The sequence below is a fragment of the Otolemur garnettii genome, unplaced genomic scaffold, assembly GCF_000181295.1.
Source record: "Otolemur garnettii isolate 467f Iridium unplaced genomic scaffold, OtoGar3 scaffold00057, whole genome shotgun sequence".
Lineage (NCBI taxonomy): Eukaryota > Metazoa > Chordata > Mammalia > Primates > Galagidae > Otolemur > Otolemur garnettii.
Genome location: NW_003852452.1, coordinates 8,488,281 through 8,514,106, shown reverse-complemented (window position 1 = coordinate 8,514,106; position 25,826 = coordinate 8,488,281). Strand labels below are relative to the sequence as shown.

Genomic DNA, 25,826 nt, shown 5'->3' with positions numbered 1-25,826 from the left:
TCCACTCTTAGAACAAGATGAAGATCACCTGCATTCCATGGGAACTGATATCAGGAGGCACTGTGAGACATGCACCTGAAAGTTTCTTGTGAGCTTTAAGACCCTGGCAGGGTCTGAGCGTTAGGAAACAATCAAGTAATCTGGAGGGCAGCTAAGTAAGGAATAAGGACCATAGAAGTTGCTGGCTTGTGTTCTATGTCTGCTAAAAAACCCCACAGTGCCACCTGGTGTCCCAGTGACATACTGCAATATATATATTCCTATTGAAGTTGGTCCCTTCAGCTATCTATCTACATAAAAGTAAAAAAAATACTAAATAAAAATATGTAAATATATATGTATGTATATATAATTTTTTTTCTCTTTTTTCCCTTATCTTTCCTCTTCTTTTCTATGTGGCTGAGATTGCTGCTGTTTTTGGCTAATTGAACTTTTTTTGTTTTGTTTTTGCTAATTTGTTTGATCAGTTCTATTCTTAACTTCCATTTTTACTTTTATCAAGAGCAAGGACTCCTATACTTTTGATCATAGCATTTTAGCCTCATTTATTCTCTCTCTATTCCACTCCTCTCCATTCTATCTTTTAATAGAGACTCTTCTATTTTCATCTTTCCAACATAAATTGCTCATGCAATAGTTAAGATATCACCTCCTTTTTTTGTTCTTTCTTCTTTTTTTCATTTTTTCTTTTACCTCTCTCTCGTTTATTTGATACAACTGTATTTTTAAACTTTCCTTATCTATTTTTAACCTTTATTTCCTTTTCTTTCTCACCTTTTCTGTTCTTGCTGAGTGCTAGGGTGGCATGACTGCAATCTGGCAGGAAGGTCACAGCAGTAGTCTGGTTCAAGGAGGCCAAGATATCATGATGTAGAGAACCCTTCTACCTTTAGTCTTGAAAAGACAGTATTGGCTAGTCCACACTGTAGAATTTTTCTATTTCTTTCTCATTTTTATTTATTTTTTCCTACTTGTTTTTTTTGTTTTTTGCTCTTTTTTTCTCTTCCTATTTTTGGCAGAGGAAGAGTTTGGCTTTGTTCGGGCTGTAAGGAGCTCCTGATTTTGAGGAACTCACCCTCCCCAGTCCCCCCAAATCCTTGAATTACAGGTGTGGCCTTAACACTGTGCCAATTAATACCATTTCTTCTATTACTCTCTTTCTCTTTTCCTGTCCTCTTTCTCTCCTGTTCTTCAATTCTTTTCTTTGGTCTCCCTTACACCATTGTCTCTTTTTCTTTTCTTTTTTTCTTTCCTCCTTTTTTCTTCTTTCTTTCTTTTCCTCTTGTTTCTCCCTGCTTTCACTTTACCCTTCTCTTCCTTTTGACCTAAGCTCTGAGACAAAGTAATTTGAAGAAAAGGATGAAGGGAGAAGCACAAAGAAGGACAAGGAGGTAACATGAAAAAAGAACATATGAGGAGAAACCAACAGAAAATTTCAGGCAACATGAAAAACCAAAACAGAGCAACTCCCCAAAAGGACCATGTGGCAGCTACTGCAGAAGATTAGACCTACAAAGAATTAAAGGACTTGACAGAAAGTGAATTTAAAATATGGATGATAAAGATGATAAAAGGAATGGACATGAAAATGGAATTATGGACCCAAAAGTTGAATGAAAGATATGTAGGACATAGAAAGGATATTACAGAACTTAAGGAAATGAAGGAAACAATCAGGGAATGTAAAGATGCAGTGGAAAGTATCAAAAATAGGTTAGACCATGAAGAAGAAAGAACCTTGGAGCTAGAAGATAAAGTGTTCAAGTTAACCCACATAACCACACTTATCAATTCTCTCAATAAATATCAAAGAGGCAGAAAAGAAGAGAAAGAAAACAGAACAGTTGCTTAGAGAACTACGAGATTCCATGAAGCATTTGGCTTTGCTCAGGCTGAGCATATATTTAAACATATGAATCTTCTCTCTTGAAGGAGAAGATTATCCCAAAGGAATAGAAGCCCTATTGGAGACTAGACTTTAGACTATACTACATGGCCATAGTGATCAAAACAGCATGGTATTGGGGGTGGTGCCTATGGCTCAAAGGAATAGGGTGCTGGCCCCATATACCAGAGATGGTGGGTTCAAACTCAGCCCTGACCAAAAACTGCAAAAAGCAAACAAACACCCCCCCCCAAAAAAAAACCAGTGTGGTATTGGCACAAAAATAAAGACATTGACATTTGGAACTGAATAGAAAACCATGAGATAAAACTAACATCTTACAGCCACCTGATCTTTGATAAACCAAACAAGAGCATACACTGGGGAGAACAATCCCTAGTTTTATATTAACCTGGATAGAGGTGGAAAACATTCTTCTTAGTAAACCATCACAAGAATGGAGAAGACAGAATCTAGTGTACTCAATTTTAATATGAAGGCAATAGATGAGCTAATACAAGGGGTGAGGTAAGGGATGAGGGAGCAGGGAGAGGAGAGGAGAGAGAGGGATAGGGTTCATGGTGTATGGCACACCTCTTAGGGGCAAGACACAGTTATAAGAGGGACTTTATCTAACAAAGGCAATCAGTATAACATAATTCTTTGTATCCTCAATGAATCCCAAATAAAAATAAATGAATACATACATACATACATACATACATAAAAATAAGTAAGTAACTTAAACCTTAAAAAGAAAAAAATAGTGGGTCCATAGGAATAGTGGTGAAAGTCATACTTTATGATGTCAGACCTGTATTTTAATCCTGAAAGTTTTGCAGGGGGGGTGGGATAGAAAGAGACAATGAGAGAGAAAGGTGGAGGGAGAGACTCCCTGGGTGAGCAGGGTATTATCACTGCATTTTGCTGGTAAAGAAACCAAGGCTTAGCAAGGTACATGTCTTTCCCACCCTCACACAGCTCATAGTTGGTAGTATTGAGATTGAAACTCAAGTCACGGTGAATTAACATCTGAAAACAACAGATTGTTCCTAGAGTAATGTTGCTGGTCTTGGAACCACTTTGAGAACCACTCTGAATAAAAGTGAACAGATGACCATAAAGAGCCTAAAAGGGAAATCAGGCATGGGAATTTGCAAGGCAGTTTCACAGGTACTTTATATACAGTATAATTGAGATCTCCAGAACAGAAGTAATGTTGCTGTATAATCAAAAACAGCACTGGAGCTGGAAAACATTCTTCTTAGCAAAGTATCTCAAGAATAGAAGAAAAAGTATCCAATGTACTCATCCCTACTATGAAACTGATTTATAGCTTTCATAGGAAAACTATGGCCCAATTTTAGCCCAAGAATATGGGGGAAAGGGCGAGGGAGGGGAGGGGAGGGGGGAGGATGGGTAGAAAGAGGGTGATTGGTGGGATCACACCTATGGTTTATCCTATAAAGGTACATGTGAATCTCTCTAAATGTAGAATATAAATGTCTTAACACAATAACTAAGAAAAAGACATGAAGGCTATGTTAACCAGTTGGATGAAAGTATTTCAAATTGTATACAGGAACAGCACTCTGTACCCCATGATAGCATTAATGTACACAGATATGATTTAATAAAAAAAAAAAAAACAGGACACTGAAAGGAGCTGTAGGTAAAGACTGGGTAACCACAAGACTGCCACAATATCGAACTAGAAATTCAGAGGTGTAAACAAAGCCACTAGACTACAGAGGAATGTCTGCTATGTGACAGAAACAAAGTCCGTTAGGGATGGTGAGCTGAGCACAGCTATCCGAGGAGGAATCTGGGAGTCGACTCCAGTGTTTGGTGTGATGGCATATCAGCCTTTTCAGTCTCATTCTTAAGAACCTTAGTGATCACGAAGGCAGTGGGACAGTAGTCAGATTGGGGATTTGAAGTCTGACTCTCCTATTGACTAAGAGGGGGCCACTTTGGTAAGTGAACTCCTTAGGTCTCAGTTTCCCCAGCTATACCATCAGAGTATTAATGGTTCTTAGCCCACAGGACTATTGCAAGAAACAGGGGTAAGGTGTGAAAAAGCCCTGGAGTAGCATCTGCCTGTGCTGATATCCAGTAGGTGCTAGCTCTGATTATCATTTGTCCCACTGTTGAGTCAGGCCATGACATGCAAGACAGGGTTTTGCAATTTGCTTGATATTTGTATTGAAATATTATCCTGGTGCCAGCGGATAAATTTGACCATCAGTGTTTCTGCACAGTCTACAACGTACTGTGCTATTAGACCCACATGTAGGTACTAGACAGATACTAGACAGCAGTATTCTTACATACTGTCCAGGAAAGGACACTCTGTAAAAAATAAAAAATCTTTATATTTTCCTTTTGCCAAACTCATGTGACCCTGTACATTTCAAAGGGTGTTATGATCAGGACACATACATTTTCTCATTTAATTACTATGGAGATAGTTGCTGTTGTTTCTGTTTTAAACATTGGAAATCTGACATTTTAGAGGTAACGTGTCAACAAGTGGATAAGCCTGAATTAGAATGCAGATGTGTCTGAGATCAAAGCCTATGTCTTTAAATTTATAAATTAAAACATGGAAAGATATGTATAATATCTTCTTCTCTGAGAAGAGAGAGAAATTGATATCCAAATTGCTCATTCATAGATGTAGTAATTCATTTTTCTAATGTTTTTATCATAGAAGAATTTATAAGACAATGAAAATCTCAAGTTTCCCTAAATAAAATACAGAGGGTGCCAAAAATATACAGGCATTTTAAGAAAGGAAAGAGCTGTATTAAATTTGTAATACTCAAGTCATGTTTGACTTCTGCAATTACAAGAGGTGCTCAGTGTGAGTTGTATTCACATTTTCTTATCAGCATATATTAAGTAGCACAATTTTAATATAGTTTTTTCCTTTCTTAAAATGTGTGTACGTTTTTTTGGCACCCTCTGTATATAACAGCCAAACCTCATAGTTTAGACCACTGACTATGTTACTGTGCGGCTACTCAGTAATCATATCTGTTCCACATGCAATAGAATAGAATATAACAGAAGAATATCCAAAATTTGGATAAATGCCTCATTTTTAAAAACTACCTTAAATGTAGAAGAAAATCAGTGAAGAGTTCAGATGAACTTATGGCAGACATCAAGCATGGGGCACCCACTCTGGGAGTTTTAGCATTACAATGCCTACTTAGCACTTTAAAACCTGCCCTGGACTGAGCCTAAGCTCTCCTCCTCTTTTGGGAAAACACCATGGGTTTCTGTGGGAGGTAGATAGGCTAATCTCTCAGCCCATGCCTTGCCTCAATCCAGGGGAAACCGTTCAGATGAGCCATCCCTGGCGGGGCTCATCAAGACCACCCAACATGAAAGGAAGAAGTCATTGCGGACTATCTCTGGGTACCACAGAATCAGCAGCCGGGCTGCTGGGATAAATCCTTTGAACTCCTGATTGGAACTTAGATTAGGGAACCTGGCTTACTTGCCCTGTGGGAATGAAAGTTGTCCCCCCCTCTTTCTAAATCAGCTGTTGTTGCCAACTTACTACCCTTTAGTCACAATTATCCAGTCATCTTCTCTTTACCCAGTTGTCCTGGGGGCCTGAGATTCTTCTAGGCCTATTAGAATTTTGGCACCTTTATATTTTGCATACACTCATTAGAGATCAATAAAAGGTTTCTGAGAAGCCAGAAGGTCGCTGCACTGTCTCAGTCTGCCACGGGGCACGTGAGGCAGTATATGCCTCTCTTCAGGCTTCCAGATGTTATGAATTAAGTTAGTGTCAAGTCTCTAATTTCCCCCAGTGTGTCTCCGCTATTTACTCCCAACCCAGGTCCTGCCTGCAAGTGAACCCAGACAGGCTTCCAGGAGAGTGAGTTGCTGTCTTGTTTGGTCTCCTTTCCTCTATCTGTGCAGACAGCCTGGTCCCCACTTGCAATTTGGGGTTATGAAGAACAGTGTTGTGAGTGCTTCTGCCCTAACGCATTGCCCACCACACAAGCTTTTCCCTTAAGGCATACCTTACTGTTTAGGATCTGGAAAACCCTCTGCTGGAGCGTCTGGCCAGCCTTGGGCCTCACAAGGATGTAAATGACTTTCAGGTCGGGGCTGGTGCGAAACAGCTTCTCCATCAGCACTTTGCCCAAGAAGCCTGTGGCCCCCGTAATGAGAATGGACTTGCCACCATAGAACGCTGCGATCATGGACATGGTTCCTCCCTTTCTCTTTGACAGCCCTGGGAAGAAGTTCCTGAAAGGGAAGAGATACAACCAAAGATTACATTCTCAGAAGTTCTAAAAGGCAAAGTCACTGAAAATGTGTCTGATGCTTCTAGGAGTTTTGAATGCAGAAAAAAGTAGGTCAGACAGAGTGAGAGCATCATGGCTTTTGGGCAACACGATTCACTTCAGTCAATATTTATTGAGCTCACTGTACATGCTAAACTTGATGTCAGGAACTGTGGGCAAGAAATCAGTAAGACATGCTTGCTGCTCCTGAGGAACTGCTTGCCATCTCATGGAGGGGACAGACACAGAAGGAGATCGTTAAAGAGAATATGGTAGGGGCTAAAACCAAGAGAGCATGGGGTGGGGGGAGGGGGTTACACAGCAGGTCTGGAAACTTCAGGGCAGCATCCGCAAGCGGGGACCCCTGAGCTGAAACTCAAGGCAGAGGAAGGCCCGGGGCAGGGTGTTCCAGGCCAAGGACAGAGCATGTGCCATAGCCTTGTGGCGCCGGGTGCTGCAGGGGGAAATAAAAAGAATTCAGTGCTGTAGAATGTAAAGGAGAAGGCTAGGAGTGGCCCACAGCCTGTGAAACCAAAGCTTAGAACAGCTGTCAAATTTTTAAGAATTATGATGTAATTGGTATTTCAGTTACAGGTTTATTTAGAGAAAATATTGGAGCAAATGACATGCTATTCTCTCCCTTGAGCTGAAAATAGGTGGAGTGCCAGCCTTTCCTTCATATGGCATTTTAGGGCCAAGACATTGCAAAAGGGGAGGCACCCCTGTGGACTTTGGCGAGCCCTGAAGCAGCACCCCTGTGGCCCCGTTGGCAGAAGCCCAGGGAGGAGTTAGCAATCTGGTGGGCGGAGGCCAGACTCAGCACTTAGACTCTGTGCTGCTGGACAACAAGCCCTGCGCGCTGTGGAAATGCTACAGGAAGGGTTTCGCCTTTCAGTTCACGTTGAAGATTGTTGACTGGAGGCAGAGAGCCTTGCACTCAACAGTGCTGGAGGTGTGAAGACAGACCTCCTGTTGGTCACTAACTTAGTCAACTGGAGAAAGGCTCCCACTATCTGGTAGACCTGGTTTGGGGGGATCTGCAGACTACAACTCCGGGGACTGGCCCTGACAACAGAGCTCACAAAGAAAACAAAAAACAAAAACAAAGAGTCAACGCCCTGCTCTTCAATTCTGCTCTTCAATTCAAATCGCTCTGCTAGGAACTTCTTAAAAATCAATGCCATTTCGTAATCACAATTCATACTTTGAGGATCTTGAGGCTGTATTTTTGGCAGAACTCTTTGTCTTTGGGGGATCATTTACTCAATAAATAATTCTGAGCACCTCCTATGCCAGACAGTATGCTAAGTTCTTAAGGCATACAGATGAATAAGGCAGAGCTCCAGTGAGGGAGCCAGCAGTCCAAAGGCCTGTAGTATATAAACCAGTTGATACACACTGTTACTCATGCTACCAAGTAAATAAAACAGGGATCAGTGACAGAAATCACCCCCAATCATCACTGCTTTTCACTTCAGGAAATCCAAATTTCAAATCACATCAGCTATGAACACTGAGGTACAGTTAAGTCCCTTTTTATTAAAAATTGATGTGAGAAATATTATTTTAAAGAATATTTTGTGGATCTTGTGCAATTCACACTCTGGGTTTTTTTTTTTTTTTTGGTCATGTTACATAATGTTACTCAGATTACAATCCACCCAATGGCTTTCTCAGGAATTTGGCACTTGGAGAAAGTACTGAATATTCTTGCCTTGCACGCCCTGCAGCTCAGGAAAGTGGTGCTGGCAAGTTTGGAAGGCAGGAGAGCAGCCTTCTAGATTCACACACACATTCTAAGCAAGACTATTTGAAATCAAATCCCAGTAGTACTGTTTCTTAGCTGTGTGACCTCAGGCACATTATTAACCTCTCTGGGCTTCAGAGCCCTCACCAGTCAAGAGGGGCTAACAACAGTATCCGCTGTGTCAGAAGTGCTGTAGTAAAGATGAAATTAGTTAATATCTGTCAAACCTTTAGGAAATCAGTGGCTTATAGCAGATACTCAAGTACTAGCTACTAGCATACTCCTGGGCTTTATATTTAGCCTCTTAATGATTTCTAGCTTTTCCTTTTGACATTTATTTTAAATGTCCTGTCTTTCACAGTTTATAGGCCCTGTCCTTTAACTAGGAGGAGACAATTTATAACTCGATAAATCATAACAGCCAGGTAAAGTATTTTCACCATATGAAACTATACTCGGTAAATCTTGTCTTTTCTCTTATATATAAAAATGTTTAGGTACCATCCTCCTTTATTGTGATATGGGGTGTAAGTGAACATGGTTGGCAGGAAAATACAGAAGTAAAACTGAATGTTGGTAGGTGGCTTCCAAACGCCATTGGTTCTGAAGATGTCACCTGCTGTGGAGAAGAGTCACAGTTTCTACACAGGCAAACATTTTGTTAAGAGATTTTGGTCCCAGATAGTTTTGCAATGTCTGATTAAAAATTTTAAATCATTTATATATATTGAATGGGCCTGTTTCTTAGGAAGGCTCATTGGGTCCCAAAAGAACAGAATTTGCCTGTTCTGTCCAGAGTCACAGTACTTCCCAAACAGTGAAAACCGTGGCAGAGAATGCTGAGTGCTTCAACAGGGAAACAATATAAGCCAGGATCTTCTGGCCTCATGGCCCAGTCAGCACGAGTAGGTGGCAGAGGAACTGTGGCCCGTGACTCTGATCAATTCGAGTGATTTTCAAAAATGCCAGAAAGAATTCCTCACCCTGAGATCTCAGCTGCACTAGAGATGTTTCTTAACCTCTTACTTCTATTGTCAAGATGATACTACCAGCCCCAGAAGCTTCAGAAATGTGTATTACATGTACTCAAAATTTATGTAATTTTATTAGGTCCAAGAATTTTTAACCCTTAATACAATCTCTTGAAATAATTAAATTATTTTTCAAAAAGATAATTTTACATCTGTAATGGAGCCCGTGCAACTCTAGAAGGTCCTCCCTCTGTTAGCACAGCTGACTGTGTCATGACCGACCTTTCATACCGTCTCAGATACCAAGGCAGACAGCAAAGGATAATTTCCTACCCCTCAGGCTCGTGATATGGTTTGTGAGAAGCCCAAGTTCGTGCTGACAATCTCCAGGATATTAATCCTTCCAATGATCTTTATAATGCAGAATATCTGAGGCTTGAAGAAAAAAAGAAGTGACCTATGGACGTCAGTCTATACATTTTCATTTGATGTTTATTATGTGCCGGGCACTGTATACACACTGGGAATAAAAATGAACAGACCTTGTATGTAGGTTAGATTCTTCATTTCTATTCTGGAGTATTTTTTCTCCTTTAGGCCGCCAGTTGTCTACGGTCATAAGTAGAAATAGATGGTTTTTACCCTCCCTGTGAAAGGAAAATGAAGCTGTTCTCACTCCTAGAGAACAGATGTGTTGTTATATATTTGCTGCAGGATTCAGCATATGGGAACTTTAATTATTGTTCAGGTGATTCTTGTGGGAAATAAAAACTTAGGATTCAAGCACTTAAGGGAAACAAGTTTACCCAAATGTCTTGATAATTCTTTGGAAAGAAACCACTTTAAAAAGAAAAGAGGTGCTGTGCCTTTCAGGAATCTTACTCTTGACGGGGGAGTCCTGATCTTGGAATAATTGACATTTGGGGTCAGATAAAGTTCTGTTGTGGGGCTGTCCAGTGCAGTGCTGAATGTTTAACAGCATCCCTGGCCTCTACTCACGAGACGGAAACCGCTACTCCTCTGACCACCCCCCACCCCACTAGCCAAGTGTGACAATCCAAAATGTCTCCAGCCTGAGCAAAAGTAAGACCCCACCTCTATAAAAAATAGGGAAAATTAGATATGTGTTGTAGTCCCAGCTACTCAGGGGGCTGAGGCAGGAGGATGGCTTGAGCCTAGGAGTTTGACATTGCTATGAGTCATGATGGTGCCATTGTATTTCAGCCTGGGTGAAAGGGCGAGACCCTATCTCAAAAGAAAAAAGTCTCCAGTCTTAGACTTTGCTAAATGTGCCCCAGCAAGAAAAATTGCCCCTCCTCTTTAGAGAACCATTGTTCTAGAACTTCCTTTAATTTTCTTTTTATAATATCACCACATCCTATTAAAAAGTCAAAATTAAGACTTATAATTCTGTTTGAGAAGCTAAATACAAATATGACGCACTGCCAATTTCTATTTTATCTGTATTAAATCATTGATAACTAATTACATTTATCCAAGCAAATCACATGTGTGGCAAATCTTGATAATATTCAAAGTGGAGATGAAAGAAGATTTTTCCAGAGAAAAATTTCCCTCTTTTTATTTTTACCAAATTTCTTTCTATAAATTAGCCTACAACCCCAGCTTCCACATAATCTGAGCCTCTTAATTTCACTTAACCAAACCTGTTGTGGGAAAACTCAAGAAAGAATAGTGATTGAGCCATTCTAGAATCAGAGTATTAAAAAGTAACTTGGTATTGGCTGCTGTATATGAATGATTCTATGAATAATAAAGTCAATCTCAGCTATAGTGAATTCTGTTGTCTTGTTTGAAGATTCAAAGAATATAGTGTGTTGGAGATATTTCATGTAGACAAATGGAGTTTTGTTTGGCAATAGGCACAATAATATGGGCTGGTTTATTAAAAAAAAAAATCAATGCCACCCTGTAAAACTCAGTAAATGAAAATTGTTCTGCTTTATGAAAATTAAACACTGAAATTATTTCAATATTTGTCAAATTTAGGAAAAGTATTTACAAAATAATATTCAATTACGAAAAAGCAGAATACAAACTTGTAGAAATATAACACCCATCTCTAATCCCTGCGATTCTATCATTGGAAAACATGAGAGGAAAATGAAATAAACGACAGTCATTACATAACAGTGGGTAGGATAAAAGGTGAAGAGTTTTGCTTCATGTCTGTAATATCTATTCATAATTTTCAAAAAGTAATTTAATAATCTAAACTTAAAGTTCTTAGAAAGTAGGGATAGCCAGTATTTTATAGTCTCTTCTTTTTTGTGTGGGTATTAGAAGTATAAAGAAATTTGCAAAATAAATTTCCTTAGTTTAAGATCCATTTAAATTAAAAGAATTTAATTTAAAAATATGGTCCAACTGACATTAAACACTGTTTTGGACTGAATTGTTTCCAAAGTTCACATGTTGAAGCTTTAACCTGTAATGTCATGATATTTGGAGACAGGGACTTTGGAAGGTCGTCCAGGTAAAATGAGACCATAGGATGGAGCCCTAATCCTATAGGAATTACATCTTTGTTAGAATAGGATGAGATGCCAGACAGCTCCTGTCTGTGCAGGCCCAGAGAAAAAGCCATGTGAGGACACAGGGAGAAGACCACAGTCCACAGGCTGGGAAGGTAGGCCTCCTCAGACACTGATCTTACCAGCCCCATGGTCTTGAACTTCTAGCCTCGAGAACAGTATAGATGTCTGTTGTCTAAGCAACCCAGTCTGTGGTATTTTGTTATGGTAGCCCAAGAAAACTAATCCACACACAAACATACATGGTAAGATACCATGTGAGAACACAATATGTGTTTGTTTTTGTTTTTTTTTTTTTTTGTAGAGACAGTCTTACTTTATCACCCTCAGTAGAGTGCTGTGGCATCACAGCTCACAGCAACCTCCAACTCCTGGGCTTAGGTGATTCTCTTGCCTCAGCCTCCTGAGTGGCTGGGACTACAGGCGCTCGCCACAATGCCTGGCTATTTTTTTTACATGTGCATTTTTTGATGAGTGAGTAATATAACTCCTGACAATAATTTATATTAACCTTTTAAATTTCAGATTAAACCTTTTTAAGGAAGCAAATGTATATGTCTCATTTTCCCATTTTGTAGCATAAAAGTACAATATTGGTTCTTGGTTTTCACAAATTTGTGAAGAGATGGCCAAGTCTTTTATGATGAGCTATAGGGATCTCATTAATTCAAGACTTAAAAATTTTCTTATCAGTCACGTATCTGCTTGTCAAGCACTTAGAGAAAAAATATTCCTTCCATCCGAAACGTCTTTCTTCGTATTGCTTTTATCTTTCTGTGAAAATCCCTCAGCAAAGAACTTAGGTACCTTTCACTGTGGGCTTGTTATATACAATTTTTCTGAGACAACTTTTAAGTTCTTGGTGGAAGAATGTTAACCCCCATGGGTATGGTGGGCAGCTGCTGGGAATAGGCGTCACTAATTGGATTAGCGGTACTCCATAGTCAAGAAAAACCAATTTGGAAACAGTCCCAGCTGGGGAGAGATAGTCCAAGCTGGACTTACGAACACCAAATTTAGCAATTACCTCAATACATTATTCCTTCTGCTTAGCCCATTAGTAAGTCCTTTAAAGAAAAAAAGTCTAACAGAAATTAAAAAGAAAAGAATATGACCTAAATCCACCATTTTAACAAAATTGATTAAACACCTGTTTACAACTATATATTATGTTTAGGTGAGGGTAATTAAAGCATTATAAAAATGCAAAGAACTGTTATTAGTACTTATAAGAGGTAAGTAAACGTCAATCAGCATATGAAATTATAAAATATCAAGGGAGCCCCGATCAAATGTAAATCTTTATGAATTCTGTTTTATCTTGGTGTTTTATAAATGAAATCAGCTTACATGTAAAAGAATGGTTGATCTACTAACCTAATAAGAACACGAATTCAACTGAATGGATAATAAACCAACATCTTTTTTTTATACTTTGCTTAGAATTAAAGACTTCATAAAAGAGATGACATAGTTTGTCATTGTGTTAGTTAAGAGTTCTCCAGAGGAACAATCAATACAATATGTATCTTCAATCTCTGCATCTATCAGTATCTATGGATAAACATAAAGAGAAATACCTAGATACCTATATCTCTAGAGAGAAAGCATGCAAGAGAGAGTGAGAGAAAAAAATTGTGGAGGTTTATGGCAGGTTCAAGACCTACAGGGTAGGCCAGCAAGCTGGAGACCCAGGGAAGAGTTGCCGTTTGAATCCAAAGGCTATCTGGTGACATAATTCTTTCGGCTCTGGAGAGGTGAATTTTTGTTCCATAAGACCTTCAATGGGTTGGATGAGACTCACCAATATTATGAAGAGTAACCTGCTTTACTCAAAGTCCACCAAGGTAAGTGATAATTTCATCCAAAAAACACCTTTGCAGAAATGCACTGAATAAGGTTTGATCAAATCATCTGGGTGCAATGGCCCAACAAAATTGACACATAAAATTAATCATCACAAATATATCTCTGGTCACCTTGGGACTTAGGTGAATTTCCTTAAACTTTACTTAACCTCCAATAAAAAATGATAACAAGGACATAATTTTATCTAACATGGTAAAACTCTCCTATGTACAAACAAAAACGCATTAACTCTGTCCCCAGAAGAGAATGCAAGGTCTATGGTTGATGTTTACATTTCTCCTTGACATCCTATAACTCAAATACTATGATGAAAGGTTAACGATATTTAAATATTATGCTATAAAGTCACTGTATCTTATGTTACATGATTAAAGGGATAAGTGAGGGAAGAAAACAAAGATATTTGCTATACAAACACACACACATAGTCATAACAAATAAGGAAGAAACACTCCTGACAATTACAGTCCTGGTCCTTTAGCTGCTTGCATGGTCATATCAGGTATTCACTTCTACTTTCTTCCACTACCCACTCCATGATGCCTTTGCCTTCAGCAAGCTCCTCAGCTGGCTGTGAGTCTTTACCTGGAGAAGTGACTCAAACCTTCAGTCCTGAAGGGTCTGGGCTGTAGTAATTTTGCCTGGGTTGGGGTGTTAAATTGCATTTTTCATTGACCTCAGTCATGGTAATACTGAGAGACATCCTAAGGGATCTCCAGTTTTCCAGATGGACTCTTCCTTATCTCCAGTGAGGAGTAGCATTCAGTTTCCCCGAGGTAGTCTGGACCGACCACCCCAGCTATCACAGTGACTCCAGACTGTGCCTGTTGATTTAGTCATTAGGAGCTCAAAGTTGCAGCAGTCTTCTCATTGTTGTGTCTCTTGGTGGAAGCACACCTCCCTTTGGAACTACAACCTCTGGGCCAGCAGGGCATCATGCCATGGGAAATGAGAGAATTTTTGCTCCTGGGTCACCAGGGGTAATAGCGAGTGTGCCACTCCTATTTCCAGCTCATAATCTTGAGCCGGTTAATCCTGGCTATAGGAGGAACTGCGCATTTATTAGACTCTGACTGAGAGCAAACACAGCCTTCTAGAGGACCTTGTAGCATCTTTGATGGTGACAATAACCTCTCCAGTCTCTCCAGGAATGTGGCATTGCTTTTGGTTTTCTAGACAGAGGAAGTTCTAATGACTTCCACTGGGCCTTTCCCACCACAATAGCCCTCATGCCATGGGGTAGGAAACTGATGTGGGGATTCTGCCAGCTGCTAATAATATTTATTCCAATCATGCCTTCCAGAAAGGGGGAAGATGACCCTGGGGTGGATTTGAGGACCACTGAGCCAACTGTTAGATAGGCGCAAACTAAACCTCTATCACCTGACTTACGTAAGCCCTCGTCTGATGGGAGGCCCACAGTGATGTTTAGGGTCTCCCAGAATTAGTGTCGATTCAGAGACATTGTATAGTTATCTCCAAAAGGTATGATTATTCCCTTTTCTCCCACTCACAGTCACCCTGGTAATAGGCTTTGGTTCCCCTTGGGGAAGACCGAGAGAAAGATGAGCAGAATAAATTTGGGGCTGTGTATCAGTCCTTCATTAAGGGAACCTGCTCTCCTCCCACTTCATTCACGAGGTTCTGGGTCTGTAAACTGGCCCAAGTCTGGAAATATTTCTGCGATCCAGCCAAGTTTACCCAAAATGAATCTTCTATTTTCTTCTAACTTACCTTATGTAAAGATTCTCTCACCTTTTTAATGAACAGAATTCTTGCTAACAGAATGTCTTGGTAACTAAACATTAATTATTGATAGGAAGGAAGTTTTACTTGTTTGATTTAGAATTATTTTGTCTTTTTTTCAACTGAATTATTCATTAATGAAATAATTTCATCTTCTTTAAATTCTACTTTTAGACTGTCTCAAATAAAAAATTATGTGAAATATAATATGGACACACTAAGAAGATCATTGGGCTAGGAATTGGAAAATGTAGAAAGTAAATCTGATCTATTGCTCACTTGTCATGTAACTGAATTTTGAATCTTGACAGCTCTGAGACTCACTTTTCTCTTCCGTTAAATAATATCATATCTACCTCTACCTCACAGAGCCATTTTAGTAATCAAATAAAGCAGTGGCAGGAGAGATTATTGCTCCAACCAGAACAGAATAATGTCTCCTTGGTTCAGGATGGTATGCATTAAGACTATTAAGGCCTCTTTGAACCTGAATCCAAATACCTGGTGGTTATGCATTAATAAATATTGAGGACACATCTTGTCACCCTGAGTAGCCAGTTAAATACTTGAAGCAGAGGCTGTATTTTATTCTGAATCAGTCTTCACATGCTAACGAGCACAGTACTGTGCAGTAAAAAAGACCTCAATGAATATAGTCGAATCAATGAATGAATGAGTTAGGATTGATGATAACAAGCCAGGGGCTGGTTCACAAATGCTAATGGGCACTGTAATCGTTTGGAAATCTTATTAAAAATTGCTCTTTACTAGATCTCATTTTCGATGAGACCTTTTTCTTCTTAAGGAAGGATAAGATAGGTCCCAGGTAAATGCATTGTAATGAGCACTTCCATTGATTCAGATGTAAGCGGTAAGAGAAATGCTGATGTAGGGTATTTGCTTGAGTCTGTTCTGATTTCAGATCATATCTTGTACCTTAGACTATAACCTTAATGTAAGCCTATGTTCTCCCTGTCATTTTTTCTCCTTAGAAATGGTAAGGAAGGCAGGCCTCATTGTGGCTCATGCCTGTAATCCTCGCACTCTAGGAGGCCGAGGCAGGTGGATCATCTGAGCTCAGTAGTTCAAGACCAGCCTAAGCAAGAGTGAAGCCCCATCTCTAAAAACAGCTGGGCATTGTAGAAGGTGGCTGTAGTCCTAGCTGCTCGGGGGACTGAGGCAAGAGGATTGCTTAAGCCCAAGAGTTTGAGGTTGCTATAAGCTATAACATCATGGCACTCTACTCAGGGTGACAAAGCGAGACTCCATCTCAAAAACAAAAATAAAAATAAATAAAAAAGAAATGATAAGGAAACACAAAATAAACTACTTACTTGAGAATTCACATTTCTAAAGATAGTAAAATACAGATAATGCAGGAAATAGCTGAGCTTGAATCAAGTTTAGCTAGAGCCTAAGTCTGAGCTTCCCTGGGCTCCAACCACACTAAGGTAATTTTGATAGAGAGAACTTTCTACAGTTACTATAAACACCAGAGCTAACAGACATCACCCATAATAATACGTATATTGGAAGAGTGAAGTGGAGACATATTTTTCAAATAAATGATAAAAACTTTTAAAAAGCATTTTTTTTTTTTTATTGGTGTCTGATGCCTATAATCCTAGCACTCTGGGAGGCTGAGGCAGGTGGGTCATTTGAACACAAGCATTTCAGACCAGCCCGAGCAAAAGGGAGACCCTGTCTCTAAAAATAGCCAGGCATTGTAGGGGCACCTATAGTCCCAACTATGTGGGAGGCTGAGGCTGTTATGACTTGAGCCCAAGAGTTTGAGCTTGCTGTGAGCTATGATATCATAGCACTCTGCCCAGGGTGGCAGAGTGAGACTCTGTCTCAAAACAAACATTGTTTTCCTTTCAGATCTTGCTTCTTAATGCTAAAAGCTGAAAAAAATAGCTAAAGGATTTTGAAAAATATAGGGCAAATGTATGCACAGATACTAGAACAACATATTGAGGCTATGTATACATACTGTGCATGTATTAGCCTGGCGTGAAAGTGTTCTATATCAAAGTACCCTAACTTCTTCTCATAAGACTCAGTCTGTTCCTTTGCTACTCATGGGTTAAGGGACTTACTCAGGTTCATTCAAACAAAGTTTAGAAACAAAATTGGAGCTTTCTATTTCCCGGTCCATACCCTTTTTCGTCCATACCCTTTTTTTCAGCCAAGGACACCACATAGAAACAAACTCGCTTAAATGTGTGAAGATCTTTAACAAGGCCTTGATTAAAAGTGGATTGATTTAACATCACGAACTCAGTACACTAAAAAGACTATTGATTCATGGAATAACACTGCAAGTTTGCTACAACATCAATGCAAAAATCACTGTTTTCAACCAAAAAATTAGAGTGGTTTACACAGAAAAACACGTGGTTCTTTTGCAAGTATGTTGATGGCCAGAATTTGTTAATGTCAGTGATTAGAGATGGTGTTTATTAATTGTATCTGCCAAAAGAAAAGACTCAGCTTTAATCACTAAGCAGGACAACTCCAGGAGCTTGGTCATTGCCACATACGAGCTAATGATTCTTGTACCATGTGGGAAGTTATATATTTTTAAAAGGTACATATGAAGATTATTTCATTATATGCAAATTGATACAATATAGTAAACAGAAAATTCTTATTTCCTAATTGAAGTTACCCATTATCACCTGTCTCAAATAAATTTACTATCTGTCAAGACACAGCTGAATAAATGTAAACATACTATCCTCCCCACCCCCCAAATGGAGCCATTTTATTTCCAAACATGATTCAAAACAGATATATAATTTCCTGTCTCCACACTAGATTTTCATTTTATAAAATATATTTGCTACTGAAATAAAATCTGGCTTCATAAAATCTTCCTTCCCCTTGGCATCAGGCAATAAGCTAAGTCACTGGTTAAAATTTCATGCATAAAATATTATATCCACGAAGATAATTATACAATAGTCTTAAGTTCTTAATAGATCAATGATAAAACATTAAGATTTATACTTCACTATATTTTTATAGCACTTCAAGATTTTTTCTTCATATATTAATGTTTATATTTCACAGGTAATAGTATATTAGAAAAAAGATTACCAACTTTTTTGTAAAATAAAAAACAAAATAAGGCCATAATACCAAAAATAATTAATCTGCAAAGCATAAACATGTTTTATAAAATTAAAGCCAAAAGAACAATGAAACTCAAAGATTTTCTCAGAAACTGTGCTTGACCTCTTTTCCCCCTTACTCTCTTTTCATCTGGGACAGTGCTTTGGAGATCTGGAATCATTTGTTGTCTATAATTACTAAATTCTGAGAAATAAATCATTATTTTAAGGAACCCTGTGTAAGCATTCCATTTTCTCTTTCTTAGAGAGAATGACCTCAAAGTAAGTTCCAAACATGGGTTTCTTCAAATGGTGTTGAAAAGAATAGTATTATACAGGGAAGAGTAGCAATTGTAGAGTAAGAGAACTAAAATCCCAGTTTTGGGGAAAGAAATCTGTGATGACATATGTGTATATGTATAAGAAATTTGACCTACCAAAAAACCACCATAGAAAAGGAAGCCAGTATAATTTTCCAATCTGAAGCTCATAGCTGGAAGAGACCTCAAGGATGAAGTAATCCAGCCCTCTGGTTATGGCATAGCAGAAAGGGAGCAGAGACTCAGAGATGGTGGGTGACACGTGTGAGAACCAAGCAAGTTATTTGTATATACACGCAGGCATGTGCACGCACACACACACACACAGCTACATTTACTTCTAGTTTGTACCTAAAACACTACTGGCTCATACAATAAATGAACAATGCTAATTTTCATTTGTCATTTCATTGCTGGAAGTGGGACACATCCATTCTTCAAGGGAGTGAAAGGCTCTAATCCTTTCCACAGTGCTCTGTCATTACTCAGCTGCGCTGCTGCTCACTGCAGTCTTGAAAAGTAGTGAGGATTGGGGCAGAGGAAGGGTGGCAGGAAGGAGGGCAGAGAAATGCAAATCAGAATGGGAGCTTCTGCTGTGCCAAAGATGCTCCCATTGGCAGTGTAGACGCCATGTGACGTTAAGCTTGGGCTGATGGGACTTTTAGACCTGGCTGGATGGAGAAAATGAAGAAAGTAGATCCCAGGTGCCAGTGCTGTCTTTACCCAGAAGAATCTGAGTGTTCCTTGGACTGTAAAGAGCAGTACCTACGGTACTGAACTGAAAATTTAGATGACTTGGTGCAGTCAGAGTTTCTAATTTTAACTTGTATTTGCATATAAACATCAAAATATTTAGGCTTTTAACAACTATTTTATCTCTTTCCAAAAAATCACATGTGGATATAACCCTAAGAGGTTTTTAAGCTCTTAAATAGCTTTCAAAATACTATTAATTTTAATATTTATTATGAATATCCTTTTGAAAAATCCAAAGTCTACCTAGATGTCATTAAATAACTTAAAAAAAAATAAAGAATACATTTTATTAAGCCAAAGTAGCTCCATTTTAAAGACATATGAGTAAATGTTCAAATAGACTAGATCTTCCTAAAGCTATTTTTTATACTTTTAAACTAATGTTAAATGTATTTTCTGCCTATGCCAAAGAAATACGCATGCTCTTGGTAATTTATGCCAGAAGTAGTTTTATAGGAATCAGGTCGTTTTGTTTGTCTGTTTTTACTTCCTCCATGGGGGAAATTTTCTTCTAAATCTAAATAAATTTGCTCCCAACAATTCTACTCAAGGCGATAACACACCTAAAAACAACAAAAACCTAACGATGTATAGAGACCCAGGGCATGCAACTTTGTATCCTCTAATAATAGTGGCAGAAAGTAACTTTCAGCTATCATTACAATCCAACTGTACTTAAAGATAGATGCGTCTCATAAAATTAGCACTCTACAGGAAAAATGTCTATGAAGAAAGTTGTCCTCATTAGAAAGACTGTGCCAAAATTTCCATAGCAAACAGAACTATCCAACCACAGCGGGTATTTTGTTCCTATCCCCGATCTGAAAGTGCACACACTGAACGCTGCTCGGAACCAAAGTAAGGTCTGGCAAGTTGAAGAAGAGCCCACGTTTTTTTAACTCATTAAAGGGCATTATACGTGTATCATCTGCAGCTGGAAAGAGTTCTTCTGAACGAGCATCTAGGTCAGCGGTTCCAACCTGTGGGTCACGACTCCTTTTTAACAATGAAAATATGTTGCTGTGTTCAGAAAGTTGAGAACCAATGATCTAGGTAAAGACAGGACCCAAAGCTGTTTCCAGCTCCTAGCCCTGCTTTCTGTAGGTATTAGCAGCAGTTGACCAGAATAACAAAATGTAGCCCACTCTGGGAAACCAGTCAGATGATTTCTGTAGGTATTAGCAGCAGTTGACCAGAATAACAAAATGTAGGCCCACTCTGGGAAACTGAAGTCAGATGATTTTGCACTTACATTAGTCAAATTCATTTTTAAAATATTACATTATCATAAAGTCAGCAGAGAATAGAGATTCTATAACTCACAAGTAATGGGGGGTAGCGAGGATGGAGGGGGTATGGATGTGGGAGAAAGGATTAGTCAACTAAAAAGTGCATGTTTTTCCAAAGCAGGTACAGGAGGTCAAGAGGGGCTCACTAGAGCCTTCTAGAAGTTTTACTCATCTCTATGTTTTGATCCACCCACTTGTTGTAACTATCCCTAGTCTGAATTCTCACTGACAAGTTGGTGGCCAGCTGGTGGCAATCATGCATCTGTGAAAGCTATCCTCAAAGTGATCCAGGGTCACCTCCACACCTTCGCCCTCTAAATGCTGGGCACACGCAATCCCGTCGTCCCTCAGGACATCATGCTTCCACATCAGAAGGTGGAAGGGGTGGAAGGTCTTTGGGAGGTGCTATAGTACCCCTTGGTCTGTGATGAGTGGGGCGGAGTGGGCACCCAGCAACTGAGGGATCTGCTGGACAATCCTGCCTGCAGTCTAGTGCTTTGTGACAGACGCAGGCAAGAGGGCCGTCCAGTGTAGACGAGCCCTGAGCACAGTGGCCTCTTCCACATCCAGCCAAGTGTGATCGTTAACTGTTGAAGCTGGCACAAAATCAGTGCTGCCTTTGAGGTAGTCCACCCAATACTTCACCGTGACGGCAGTGGGGCAGGATTGGGGTGTTCACATTTTGCTGATAAGAGGGTGTATTAATCTAAATATTGAAGGGCTGGATAAATTAAGACTTGCAGTTTGAGCTTATTTTTTTAGGTTGGTGTCTTGATTAAGCTGCTGTCTGAGGGCAGTGGCTAAATTTCCACCAGCACTGCCACCAGAAATGCAAATGCTGCCTGAATCCACCATTTACTTCCCTAAGTCTTTTGGCTGCAGGAAATGCTTTGCGGCACATACAACATTGTGAATTTGCTCAGGAAAATAAGCCTTTGGGACTAGCCGTATTCAGTGGAGACAATGACAGCATTCAGTTCCTCAGCCATCGCTGTCCAGGGCTCCTCAGAATACCTGACTTTTACCCTTGCCAGGGCCCAGCCCTCTCCGTGGATATAAACAATATCTCCTGCATTTCTTCTGGCTTTGGAGGGCCTTCAAGTTCTCTGACTTCCTCACCAGCAAAGTCAGTGTCCGTCACCCTCACTTGGGCAGACAACTATGCGCTCTTTTTTGCCAAAAGAAACAATGATAAAATTCAGTGCAAGCAGGTGAGGGCTCAGTTCCAGGCAGTGTATCAGATTACTCCCTTGCCTTGTACCCCAGAAAGTCCTGTCCTGCAGCATCAGCTGCTAGAGATTGGACACAGAGCTTGGCAGTGGGGTTCAGACATAACAGGCCGCCAGTGCCACCCACACTGGGAGCAGCAAGCACATGACACCCTCAGCCTCCCCTGGCTCTGCCTGCCCATGGGCTGGCGAGGAGGAAAGGACGATGCCACCCAAAGGCCACCAGCAAGTTGCTGCCAGTGGCAGCCGCTGCTCATTTACCTATAAACGTACTATTTAGAAATATATACTTGGGCCTTCATGAAGAATTAATGTTGATCCTTCCCCTGACAAAACTCTCTCCATAAGACCTTGTTCTGTGTCAGAAGAACAAGGCACAAACAGTGTTCTTATTTTTCTCTGATATTGTACAATGAAATTGATGTAAAACAATGAGCAAAAATTTTAGGTATCTGTCTTTAAGAAAAAGTACTTGCAGATCTGAGAAAAATACTTTGTGTCAGCATTGAGCTGCAATAGCAGCTAGATAGTATAGGAAGAAAAATGCAATACTTTGTGCAATAAAGTATAAGCTCTCAGAGAGACAAATCCACCCGAGGGGCATCTGGGACAATGTCTTATACCTGAGGGTTTAATACTACTTTAACAAAGTAAGAAATACTACTTTGTTCTCTCCTTTGAGTTACAATGTTATTTAAATCTATACTAACTCCATTTTAAACTCTCTTTTATAATGCCAAGTAAGGTACACTGTCCAATCAAGTCACTTATGTTTTGCACATTTTTCGTAGCATTTAGTGAGGTTGAAATATCCACTCACTGTTCACCTTGAATAGAGATAGACTATTTTTCACATTATTAGGCTGCTGTTTAACAGTCTAAATGCCTTTTGCCAACCCGTTCTTAATCAGGTCCCTTATTTTTGAATGTATAGGCCAATACAATTTATTATTAACCTGTTTTGTATCTAGGGAAAACATCTATGTGTACACTTATGTGTATTTCTCAACCAAAAATGAATTTTGATTGTCTTTTGATTTCTGCAGACCCCCACCTTCACTCCCCCTGTAAGCTACTGTGAAGGTGTGAGGCTAAGGGAAAGACATAAGAAAGAATTCCCACGTCTGGATTCCCGCCCCTCTTCTCGGGGCCTGCCTCTGATCAGGAAGAGCATCCGTGCACTGTAAGCAAAATTTGGTCTATGTCTATAACAGGTACACAACTATAATAAGATAAAGTATTGGAATATAAAGGTGACTCCAGGCAGGAGTTTTCACATCTGTTGGTGGTGAAGAGTAAATCATCTGGGTACTGTACAGCCGGTTACTAAATAAGAATCATGATCGGAGATGCGGGAATTTAAGAAAGTATTAGGAGTCGTGCTGATGGTGGAGCAAGGGACTAGGAGAAAGTTCAGCATGACTTCCAAGGACAAAGTGTGCCTGTGGAAAATAATTCCTAAGAGGAAAGCAGGGGGTCCCAGGCTAGAAGCATAGATGAGAATGGATGGTGGGATCTTCAGTGCCTAGATAAGGTTTTTATAGGGAAACTGGAGATTTCTGAGCAGGGGAATGACAGTGACCAGGGAAACAAACACACATTTGGGGTCTATCAAAATTGTCTGGGGCAGAGGTAGGGAGCAGCTCAGCCAGGGGCAAGGCCTAGTGGTTCTCACATTTTAGTGCAAATCGGAGTCATTGGGGATGTTGACTCATTAAAATTGAGGATTTGGACCCCCCTCCCCCAAACCCCATTCTGATTCAGCAGGTCACTGACAGGAGTATCTAACTGATACGGTTAGGTAATGACTTAGCCTTTCCCAGGTGCTGTTTCCTCATTTGTAAAATGGGGGCAATATGACTGGGAGGATTTGTTTTAAAGGGTGGACAGACTTTGGCATGTTTTACAGTTGGGTTGATGAGGCTGGAATAGAAGGATGGTGGCAGTCACATTGGAAGGACATTTTATTTTTTCCTCTTATGGTCTTATGTTCTATCGTTTATATTTATGTCCAGGATTTTCTGCAGTACGAGATCTTTCAGGGCAGAGGATTTGGTCATCATTGTGTCCTCCAGATAGTGTAACTGAATGAACACGTCCCGTCACTCCTTCCCTCTGGCTCCTTTATGGTCATCACCAATCACACTATACCCTTGAGCTCTTCAGGGCAGGGGCGATAGGTTCACTAGTCTCTCCAGTGCCTGGTGTTCAATCAGTGCTGCTTTAGGGAATATATACATGAGAAAATGGAAGGATAAATGTGGAGTTGGAGGATGACGTGCCCACTAGTCATGGCTGGATTATAACCCAAGTCACTTGTCTGAGACCCTGGTCTCCAAGGACTGTGCCACACACAATGCAAGAAGCTTTGCCCGCCACCTTGAGATGGATCTCTCTGAGAGGCTGTGGGCACCAACTCGCTTAGAACGTATTTCTGTGAGATTATTTGAATAAGCTTAGCACTGGAAGTTCAATTTTGGCACCACGCTACATGACACTAATAAGCAGCCACTTCACAGAATCTTTTTTTTCCTGTTCGCTGAAAAGGGCTTTGAAATTCCATTTAATGGTGTGCTCACTTCAGCAGCACATAAACTGAACATTGGAAGGTGGTAGAGAAGATTAGCATGGCCGCTGCACAAAGATGTCACGCAAATTCGTGAAGCATTCCGTATTTTTTAATGAGTTTGATGTAAGCATTCCACATTGAATATCAAATCAGCACACTGTATCCTATAAATGTACACAGTTATGATTTAATTTTAAAAAGTTTCAGTACATCTATTTCATTCAACACAATGTGGTTTTATGTTTGAGTTATCAGAATGATGGCTTATTTAAAAATCATTATGACAGAATTTTTAAACTTCGTTTTCAATTATTTACCTTTTCATTTCACTAGAACTTATCTTATAAATTCATTGTAGTTAACAAGATAATAAAACATTGTTAGAGAGGAAAAATCAGTCTTATAACGATGTTGCTCATCCAGATTAAGTCATGGAAATGAAATGTACAGAAAATTTTTAAAAAATTCTAGTTAATGTATTCACTGGCATGTTCCAGAATTCAGCATTGTGGGGGAAGGAAGAGACCAAAATAATCCTTCTTAACTTCGTATGAATTCTATGATCAATCATTCGGTTTAACTCAATCAAGCATGAGGAGCCCTCATGGAAAAAAATGACATATGAGTATATCCAAATGACACGCCAGATAACAGGCCAGGTAACACCTACCATTGTCATAACAGTTATTTGACCTAAGTCAGGAAATATATTCCTTCATTGCTTCATTCATTCAGCTGCTGACTGAGTGCGGACACTACTTCCCAGGCACTGTGCTGCGTGCTGGGGATACGAAGAGTAAGGCACCCGCCTGTTGAGCACAAGGCACTTAGTCCCTCATCTTGTAGGAGTTCTTATGATTGAGCTTTGAACTATTACATGTGGACTTAAACTCACTGACAGCCCCAGAATATGTCCTACACTCAGGCTGACTTTAGAGACCTGTTAGGACCCCATCCCTGGAGATTTTTTTGGGAGGGAAGGGCTTAGACAGTTCATATAAATGAAATGAAAGGGTGACTCCTACACCATTCCAACTCTGGGGGAATGCCTCAGAAAAGGACCAAGTTATACCAGCATCATTTGAGCCTCCTCATGTCTGCCCAACTCTGATCCAAATTCCAGCATGGACATCAAAAAAATTAATAAATAAATACCAGGTTGCAGTGGTTCCAAACACGTGGTGCAACTGATACCGGAAAAGTGGCACCCCAGCCAGCTCAGCCCAGTGGGGCTTGGGGACCTGCCACCTCTGTCTTGGTGGCAGCAGCCATCAGAGGAACCAGCAGGTTGGAGCAAGTGGATAGGAGCTTCCCTCCCCCACCAGAGGCTCCAGTAGAGTGGTGCTAGAAGGCCTACCAGCTCTGCCTTAGCGGCAGCTGGCATAGAAACCAACAGGCTGGAGCAAAAGGGGGAGCTTCCCTCCCCCAACAGAGGCTCCAGTAGCCAAAAGAACCAACCAC

The 25,826-nt window shown here is 40.0% G+C and overlaps 1 protein-coding gene, 1 non-coding gene and 1 pseudogene across 4 annotated transcripts in view; 1 reads left to right on the top strand and 2 right to left on the bottom strand.

Annotated features, from left to right (window-relative positions):
• The window catches only part of FAR2 (fatty acyl-CoA reductase 2), a 164,994-nt gene that overhangs the window by 53,676 nt on the left and 85,492 nt on the right, over positions 1–25,826 (bottom strand). For 2 of the 3 annotated variants that reach the window (XM_003792481.2, XM_003792480.2), the window contains exon 2: positions 5,932–6,160. The exons of the other annotated variant lie outside the window; for it this stretch is intronic. In XM_003792481.2, coding sequence (XP_003792529.1) covers positions 5,932–6,120 — 189 coding nt within the window. In that variant the 5' untranslated portion in view covers positions 6,121–6,160. The remainder of the gene's footprint in view (positions 1–5,931; positions 6,161–25,826) is intronic. 3 annotated transcript variants of the gene reach the window in all.
• LOC105887241 lies at positions 20,713–21,943 on the bottom strand (annotated as a pseudogene).
• Positions 24,368–24,475, top strand: LOC111726220. The gene has a single exon (XR_002774048.1). It is a non-coding gene; the product is annotated as a U6 spliceosomal RNA (small nuclear RNA).